At 23.4% G+C, this 9,626-nt stretch overlaps 3 protein-coding genes across 3 annotated transcripts in view; 2 read left to right on the top strand and 1 right to left on the bottom strand.

Moving 5' to 3' along the window:
- The window catches only part of Phum_PHUM136380 (requim, req/dpf2, putative), a gene marked incomplete at both ends in the record, with an annotated part of 5,307 nt that extends 2,828 nt beyond the window's left edge, over positions 1 to 2,479 (bottom strand). Inside the window, 3 exons of the mRNA XM_002424521.1 lie at positions 1,517 to 1,787; positions 1,885 to 2,236; positions 2,403 to 2,479. Coding sequence (XP_002424566.1) covers positions 1,517 to 1,787; positions 1,885 to 2,236; positions 2,403 to 2,479 — 700 coding nt within the window. The remainder of the gene's footprint in view (positions 1 to 1,516; positions 1,788 to 1,884; positions 2,237 to 2,402) is intronic.
- Positions 2,480 to 3,059: 580 nt separating this feature from the next.
- Phum_PHUM136370 (schwannomin interacting protein, putative) lies at positions 3,060 to 4,554 on the top strand (the record flags this gene model as incomplete). The annotated part of the gene is made up of 5 exons (XM_002424520.1): positions 3,060 to 3,242; positions 3,323 to 3,595; positions 3,675 to 3,935; positions 4,221 to 4,432; positions 4,542 to 4,554. The coding sequence occupies 5 exons, from the start codon at positions 3,060 to 3,062 to the stop codon at positions 4,552 to 4,554; spliced, it is 942 nt and encodes a 313-aa protein (XP_002424565.1).
- Positions 4,555 to 6,960: 2,406 nt separating this feature from the next.
- Positions 6,961 to 9,626, top strand: part of Phum_PHUM136260 (transcription factor Dp-2, putative) — a gene marked incomplete at both ends in the record, with an annotated part of 2,935 nt that continues 269 nt past the window's right edge. Inside the window, 6 exons of the mRNA XM_002424519.1 lie at positions 6,961 to 6,970; positions 7,225 to 7,373; positions 7,907 to 8,041; positions 8,638 to 8,795; positions 8,884 to 9,043; positions 9,139 to 9,500. Of these exons, the coding sequence (XP_002424564.1) occupies positions 6,961 to 6,970; positions 7,225 to 7,373; positions 7,907 to 8,041; positions 8,638 to 8,795; positions 8,884 to 9,043; positions 9,139 to 9,500 (974 nt within the window). The remainder of the gene's footprint in view (positions 6,971 to 7,224; positions 7,374 to 7,906; positions 8,042 to 8,637; positions 8,796 to 8,883; positions 9,044 to 9,138; positions 9,501 to 9,626) is intronic.

Below are 9,626 nucleotides of genomic sequence, written 5' to 3'. Positions count from 1 at the left end.
GAAAAAAAAAAAAAAAAAAAAAAAAAAAAAAAAAAAGATTTTCTTTTTGTAATCAAAACCGTTTGTAAAGGAGAATAAAGATAATTTTTTAAATTTTAAATTAATAAATAAATAAAGCTTAAATAATTTGAAAGGCTACAAGAACCCAATTAAAGTAAAATTATAAAAACATTTCTTTCATTTTAATGGCAGTAATACGAAAATCTTACCGATATAAATGCCCAGAAATACGTTTGTCAAATATAAAATATTATTTTACTTTTTTTTTGGAAAAAATAGTCTGACAAGTCATCGTCCATTTGATCGTAAATTAGATTTGTACCTACTGTGTCCCTTTGATGGTGTATCGATCCCACACTAAGTGATAGTCATTTTCCCTGTAACATTAAAATAAAAAAAGAACAAAAATTCACGGAAATAAAATCAATTATAAATTTTTATGATAATTTTTTTTTTTTTTTCTCTCTCAAATTACTTCATAAATAGCATTAAATATCATTCAACAACACCTAAAATATTAAAAATTATCCTATTTAATTTTCCTTTTTATAATAAAATAGTAATAATGATAATTGATTTAGTTAGTATACTAGCATTAATAAAATCAACTTTTTTTTTTTTTCAAGTTATGAAAATTTCTTTTACAATTCAAAACTTTAAGAAATTTCAAACAATAGCAAGAAACATTTTTATTTATGATTTTTAAATAATAAATCTACTTAATAAATTATCTAATAAAATGTTTCACAAAATTAAAGTATTACAAGAAAAAATTTATAAAAACATTTACTCCCAAAATTATTCACACAAAAAAACCAGAACTAAAAAATTAATAAAATATAAAAAATTTTTTTTTAGAATATGATTCTATTGTTTAATCAAATGTAATTTTTTGGAGCTAATATTTTAAAAATTTTAAAATACAAATTTTAATATGCATGAAACATTTGTTAATATTTTCAATGGGATTACAGAATTTGAGCTTTAAAGCTTAATAATGTGAGCTATCAGATTACTAAAGTCACATCAATGACATTTAAGATAATTTTTTTACTTACAAACTTTTACTTTAATTTATATAAAATGAAAAGTATCAGAATTAAAGTGAAAATAGAATCTTGAGAGTAAAGAAATGATACAAAATTTTTTTTAAAAACAATCATTGATCTCTATTGATTGTTCTGAGTTTAAATTTTGAAATTAATGTCTCTTTGCCCTTACAGTGAAGACTAATGTATGCTAATCCACACCAAGATTACAAAGAGAAAAAGTCTTTAAAGTAAGTAAGTAAAATAAATATTTCAGAATTACCATTCATCATTAGCTCAAAAATTGTAAAATGATAAATTAAAGTAAACCTCATAATTGAAATAAAAATCTAAAGAATAAAAAAAAAAAAAAAATTTTCTTAAAAGCTTAAAATTTTAATGGCTAAAATCATTAAAAAAACCTGAAGTTAAAATTCCTTACCTTATAATATTAATATTAATTTAAAAAAATCATATAAAGCACTTACATTCACATGCAAAGGGCTTGTCATTATCCATATCATATAATAATGCTCTTTTCCTCCCTCTTCCTCCCCTTCCTCCGCTAACTGAAATTTCCATGTCCCCTTTAGGAGAACTGGCTGCACTTGTGCGACTACCTCTCCCTCTTCCACCTGGTTTGTTAGATCTTTTTTTTCTTCTACCTCTATAATGATCTTCATAATCGAAATCGGAGTCAGGATCAGGTTCGTCATAACCATCCATTTCTATCATTTCATCATCATAATACCAAGAATCCTATTTAAAATAATATAATGCTTACAAAAAAAGAGAAAAAAAAAACAAACAAAACAAAATGAACCCTTAATTTTGATTTTTATTAAAAAATCATTACCTTGGCATTTTCATCTTTGATTATACAACTATCTTTGCTGTCCTCATTTATAATTGGATTATCACCTACATTTGAGTCACCATCATCAGTCTCTTTCCTCCTTGGATTCATCCAATTCATTAAATATTGTCTTCTTCTTTTGCACCACCTTTTACTAGGGTAAGTATAAATTTGACCTTGCAAAAAACCTGGCATTCTTTGTCTTTTATTTTTAAATAAGTCTGAATGATTTTGAGCAACACCAGTGTGGCTATCCAAAAATGGCATTCTTAATCTCCTTTCAATGCATATTCTAGAATTATAGCCAGCAGAGCTTTCGAGGACCTCGCAGTATGCCGGGTCGTTTATAAAACTTAAAATTATTAAAAACAGAAACTTATTTAAATTTGTAATGAATTGAAATAACTTAAATTTAGTAACTACTTTTTTTTTTTTTTTTTTTTTTTTTTTCTCTAAAAACACTTGATGACTAATAAAAACCAATAATTCAAATTAAACAAATATAATTAAATAGTAACCTTTCAATTTTTTCCAAAGCTGCCTGATTAACAACTTGAATGTCGCAAGCTGACATTTTATGCTTAAAAATAGGCATTTTTAATTCGATCGATAAACTACCTCATTACCGATATCGCTTCCCTAAAATACGATGCAAAACTTGAAGTACGTTCAGTCATTAAAAAGAATTTTAACTAAAGCAACTTTAACATTACTTAAAGCAAAAATAATACTTAGTTGAATGAAGTAATTTTATGTTTTACCCAGTAATATAAAAGTGATATTGTAAAATAGGGCTTGTAGCTATAAAAAAAAATTGAAATATTTAAATGTATATCGTAACTGATTGTTTTAGAATTTGGGTTCGACAATAAAAAATGCGAGTACAATAGACTTGAAGTTTGAGCTTAAACCATCCGCCATTTTTATTTTTTTTTTCAGATCAATTTGTTGCAGTTCTTTTTTTAAAAATTATTGAATCAATGAGTTAAATATACATTTTTTTAAAAAACTTCTTAGGCAAAAAAAAGTTATATCAAGTAAAAAAAAGATGCTCCATGACTAATAAAATATAATTTATTTCAAAGTTTTAATGTTATTATCAGTAATATTTATCGAAAAAATGAAAATAGTATCTTTGGCTCCGTATACAAATTTCTTATTTATATTTGTTTAACATGACTAACATTATTAATCCATCCCATTTTCTTATAAATAAAGTTCCTGATCTAAATTGGTCAGAATCAGTTTCCAAAAACATGACTTGGTTAAGTAAAGGAATCTTGGACTTTGAAAAAGAAGAAAGTGAAGATATTGTAGAGAGATTTACATCAATGTCTAACATTACCAGAAATATTAGTGTAAGTTTTTAATTACTTTAACTACTTTAAAAAATGATTTTTTTTTCAATAATTTATTTATTTATTTTTTTTTTATAAAGAGAAAAACAGACAGAGAAGAAATTAGGAAAAAATTAGCTATGGAATCTGATTATGATGAATATTATAATGGAGAAAAAGTTTACAAAAAGCCAAGCTTGCAATCTAGACTTCAAAGTGGAATGAACTTACAAATTTGTTTTATGAATGAAAATGTATCAGACAATGAATCTATAACATCTGATCCTGAAGTAGAAAATAATTCTTTTGAAAACTCTGGAAATTTTATTGATGAAAAACATCAATTTACAAGACCTGATTCATTAATTATAAAAGTATGACTGTTTATCATTTAGCACTCTTTAATAAGTAATTATCTCATTAAATAAATTCATTTTTTCATTTTTGATGTAGAAAAATTTTATTGGTAAAATTGCATCAGGTGGAAGTAAACCAGTTAAATCAATTTCAAACATGCCACCACCACAAAAGAAAGTATTTAAAAATGAAATATTATTTGAAACTGACTTTATCACTTTTCAAAGCCAACTTCAAGCAGAAGCCAGATCAGCTTTGATACAAGCTAAAGAAATGGCTCATATGGAGATGGAACTTGAAAAACAAAAACAAGATATAAGTCCAATCACTGATATCATTAAAAACAGTTTTTTAAAGGTAATTATTAGTAAACATTTTAAAATTGAATATGATAGTAAACCAGAAATTATAATAATAATATTTTACATAATTTAAACATTTAATTTTCTGAAAATAAACTATTAACTTATTTTGTAAAAGTCTGAACTTTTAGCTTAAGTTTTATAATATTAAAAATCATAAAATTAAAATCAATTATTTTTTTTTTGATAGTAGAATTTTAAAATCTTAATAGAACTCATGCTAAGCTTGAATTCTACTTTAAATATCATTTTTTTTTTTCTAAAAAATAAAAATTTTTAGGTTGGAATAACATTTTGTCCAGAAAAGAGAAGATTGAGTAGGCAAGTTCTAACTGAATTAAACATTGCTCAGCTTCAAATAATTGCAAATGAGCTTCATGCAAAAATAAAACTTTTAAATGAAAAATTAGTCAGATATTTGATTGGAAGAGATGATTTACATATGGAACAGGATTCCATGCTAGTTGATATAGAAGATCTCACAAGATATTTGTTTGTATTTTTTCACTATTTACAATTTTTTTTTTTTTTATTTCTGTGTTAGACAGACATTTTATAATTCTTATTTTTAATTTTTTTTTTTTTATAGGAATGCAAACAGATGTGGAACATGAAAAAAATGCTTTGCTTTGTATACACATTTGATTTTATTTGTTGAAAATCATAGTTCCATGCATTTAAGTTTAAATTTTATTTTTTAACTTTCTTTCACATAGTTAATTTTCACATTTTATGAAAATTATAAAAGCAACACTCAATGAATGGGCATTTAAAACTTTTGTGCTACTTAAAAAAAAATTTTGATAATTTTTTTTTTTTTCACTATATTAATTATGTATTATAGAGTTATAGTCTGTGTTCAAAAAAAAAAAGCTTTATCATTCTATTTTTTTTTTTATTTTAATTTTATTGCTTAATTTTAAACTAGGCAATTATTTTTATTTTTTGTACTGTTCTTTTTCTTAAAAGTTTATTTAAATTTTACCATTAAAAAAAAAAAAAAAAAAGATTCACAAATAAATATTTTGCTTCATAATTTGAATTATTTTCTTAGTATGACAATTTTTTTTTGAAATAAAAATATTTAAAAAAATGTTACTGGAGATAAAAATATTTTAATTTTAAAAACAAAAATTAAAGAAACAGAAAAATTTTCAGGAATACTTTATATACAAATTAAAACAAAAAACGATTCAAAAATGTACTAAAACATGACTACACTAAGTTTATTAAAGAAAAAATTAATTTCGAATGAAATTACATACAAGTTATAATTTACAGATAATTGATTTTAATTTCATTATGTAAACATTTATTTTTTATGAGTGACGTATAATACAAAGAAATGGCTAAAACGATTTTAAAGATTTGACTTAATTTTAATTATTATTTAAATTTTTAAATTTGAAATTAAAGTAATTTGTTTGTACCTTATCGAAAAGTTTGTAGTACAATATTTCAGTTTTGGAATATACAATAATACTGTAAAAATGGTTTACACTATTTTTAAGAACTCATTTATAATCAAAAATCACACAAAGTTTTAATTTTAAAATTTACATAAAGTGAAACTGAGGAACTGTTCAGCTCATCTCAGTTTCGATAACGTTTCTTAAATTAGTTTCAAGTTTTGATTACATAGCGGTAATCATTTTAAATTTTAGTAACGTGTTTTAGTACGTTTTATATTTTCAATTAAAAATCATTTTTAAAACGCAATTAATTTAACAATCAATCATTTTTTATACATCAGTAAATAAAAATTTACTACAACCAGAAGAAAATTTAATTCTCACTCGCACTAATACTTTGGTTAAATAAATTACTGAATTATAGCAACAGAAAAAAGACTAAAATCTTGAAAAGTGTTCTTGACTTAAGCAAAAGAAACAACGCGAATTTTTTTTTCTCTAATATTAATTAGAAAAAAACAGGTAAAATATACAAAATACATTAAAAAATTATTTTTTAATATAAACAAAAATCGATCTCAAAGACTTTTAACAGTAATTACAAATGATATTTTTAATTTGAAAATATTTTTAAGAGTTTTTTTGCTACGGGTAAAATTTTAATGTTTATATACTCTATGTCTTATTGAAAAGAAGGTCACATGATGCAAGTACCGCGAATCAGCTGCTCTGCTTTGTTTCTGTATCTGCCGCCAAGCTTGCTTTCTGGAAGGAAACGAGTTTCAAAGTCTTGTTAGATATTTCATAAATTAAATTTAGGATAAAAAAAGTAAAAGCTCAAATACTATAATTTTATACGTTCGTTTTAATTAAAAATGGTGTATTAAGTATTATTTAAATTTTTTGAATAAAAAATAATGCATAGCTTGAGTCGCCATTTTGTAATAAATTTTGATTTGATCGAAGAGGTGGTTGAGAAATATTAAATAAATTTTACTGTATATCAGTGTAGTATTTTGTTAAAATTAGTTTTAAAAGAAAATTTAATACTTTGAAATGTCTGAAGCAGTTAGTACAACGAACTTTTTAATACATGATGCTAATGGTAAGAGGTATTTTAAATATTATCGTGGCTTGGTGGTGCGTATGCATGGCGGATTAATTGGCATAACTTTTATTATACATTATCTAAATTTTTTTTAAGTCATTACTATTAAAATAAATTTATTAAATTCACTTGATATTACCTACAGGATATTACCAAATATTATCTGTGTTTTTTATTTTTTTTTTAATTTTTTTTAAATTTAAAAAGTATGTATGCTTAAGCCAATTCAGGCAACTTATTTAAAAAAAATTTTTTTTTTTTTTTTAAATACTTTTTAAAGTATAATTTTAAAATTTTCACATAAAATTTAAAATAAAATTACATCAAAATTTACGTTTAACTGCTTATTTAATATTTGAATTTTTACATTAAATATTTTTATAAAATATTATAAAGTTAATCTTGGAAACCTCAAGTTAGCAATGCATGATTTACTTAAAGACTTAAAGTTATATTTTGTTTTATTTGTAATATTTTTTTATTTACATTGGTTAACATAAATGGTGGCAAGTAAAAAAAAATTAAATATGTGCTATTTCAAGTTTAGTTGCCATTTTAAACACATTATTCAGTAATATTTAAATATAATTTTAACAATAATTTTTTTTCCCTTCTCTAATAATGGCTATTTTTTAAGTTCAAATCAAAAAGTTTTGAAATTTTTTTTTGTTATTTCAAGAAAATTATAAATGTATTAATATTAATAAGTGATCTCAATATATTTTTACTTTGTGAAATAATTTAATTTTAAAAATTTTTGATAGGTCAACCTCAGGTAATTAAGGTTTTACACACTGGAAGTGGGAAAGGATCTAAATTTACTCCAGGAAAATCTGTTATTCGTTCCAGTATTTTTAAAACAAATGTGCCTGCTACACCAGTTAGAAAAATATTTTTGGAAGATGATAATATGGTAAATTAAAAAAAATATATATATATATATTTGTTTTTAATTTTTTTTTTTTTTTATTTATAATTTGATTATTCAAAAAATCTTTTTAATTATTAAACTCTCTTAAAAATATTAATATTTTCTTTTTGTTTTGTAAAAATTTAAACGAGTTTTTAAAATTTATATTGTTATATTTGTTCCTCAAACAAAATAGTTGATTAGGAAAAAAAAAAAAAATTTTTTTTGCATAGTTAAGCAGAAGTAAATTTGGGTAGATGTAAAAATATTTTTTTTTCTACGGTAAACACTATTTTATTTTTAGAGCAAATAATATTTTTTAATTCAGGGGGAAAAATATTATTTTTTATATGTTTTTATGTTGAATATAATAACATTTTTAATTACTTAATTGTATCGATTGTTTGAAGGAATTGAAATTTGAAAGAAAATATTTATCAACTGCATATCATATTTAAAAACTGTTTGTGCATTTTTTCTAAATAAGAGTACACTACTGTAATAATAACTAAGTAATATAATTATTTGCACTTTAGGTTGGAACAAATAGTCCTACTCTTGTAAAGACTCGATATGGTTCAACCCCAACCCAAAGCAGTACAATTAAAGTATTTAATGGATCCAGTGGGTCAATTACACAAAAGACAGTACAACTCACAGCCACACAATTGGTATGTTATAAATTTAATATTCAAGTATTTTAAAGTAATAATTACCTGTGACATAACATTATATTTTTTTTTATTGCTTTGACATTTTTAATAACTCGGAAAATGCTTGGAAATTGTTTACAATTTAATAATGTTTGGGTACTAAAAATTGAGAAGTCATTAAGAGGAAGGCGTTTTTTTATTTTTAATATATTATATTTTAGTTATTTATTTATGTTTGAATAAAATAATCAGAACTTGGTGGATTTAATTGAGATTTAAAAATAAAAAAAGAAATAATGACAATGTTAGTAAGAGACTTGAAGAATTTTACGTAGGTTTCTAATGAGAAGATAAAATGATATATATATATATATGAAGTAATGTGATTCTTTTATATGCGGTTCAAATACATTTTTGATAAAACCCTAAACCAGTTTATCATTACCTTTAATTTTTAATCAAAGTTTATTATCAGCTATTTATATCATGCAGTGCGTAATTTATTTTTTTATTTTTATTTTTTCACTAATTCGAAATTTTCTAAACTAGTGGAAAAAAAAAAAAAAATTTTATTTCATTAACTAACGATTCGAATTTTTTTTTTTTGATAGCAGGCAATTAGTAGTCAAGCAAATAATATAAATAAACCATCTCAGAGCCAATCTTTTGGTTGCCAAGGTAAAATACTGGCCAAGTCGACTTTTAATTCAACCAATAAGAAAAATATAAGTATCAATACCGATTCTGATATATCGCTATCAATGACAGACTAGTAAGTTATTAAGTTTAAATGATTAAAATTTTTCTTTTTTTTTTTTTTTTGTATTGATATAATACTTGCATACTTATTTTTATGACAGCAAACGACGAAGAGCTGATAAACTTGGAAAGGGTCTTCGTCATTTTTCAATGAAAGTTTGCGAAAAGGTCAGACAGAAAGGAACCACATCTTACAATGAAGTAGCTGATGAATTAGTTGCCGAGTTTACTGGCACGCCTTATAAGCCAAACCAAGAGCAGGTTAATATAAAAATACTAATCAAAAACTTTTTCTTTTTTCGTTATTTATTATGTCTATAAAAAAAAAAAATTTATTTTTTTGATCGTTTGAACAGAATTATGATCAAAAAAATATAAGAAGAAGAGTTTACGATGCTTTGAATGTTTTAATGGCAATGAACATAATATCAAAGGAAAAAAAGGAAATAAGATGGATCGGACTTCCATCGACTATATTGGAAGCAGATAAAGATAGCGAAAGAGAAAAGAAAGAAAGACTGGAGAGAATTTCCCAAAAAACACAAGACTTGCATAATTTAATACTACAGCAAATCGCATTTAAAAACTTAGTTGAAAGAAATAAAAAACTTGAAAAAAAAAGTGGGAGGCCTGCCCAAACTACGGCAGTGGAGTTGCCTTTTTTAGTTGTTAACACAAGTCGTGAAACTATGGTTAATTGCAGTGTTTCTAATGACAAGTAAGTTCTATTCTCAATTTTACTTCATTTTCTAAGACCTGCGAATTTTTATTTTTTTTTTTTTGTTTTTGACGAATTAAATAATAATTTTAGAACTGAATATTTGTTCAACTTTGATGATAAATT

Source organism: Pediculus humanus, genomic scaffold, assembly GCF_000006295.1.
Source record: "Pediculus humanus corporis 1103172107481 genomic scaffold, whole genome shotgun sequence".
Classification (NCBI taxonomy): Eukaryota; Metazoa; Arthropoda; class Insecta; order Psocodea; family Pediculidae; genus Pediculus; species Pediculus humanus.
This window is presented reverse-complemented; position numbering and strand designations above follow the sequence as displayed.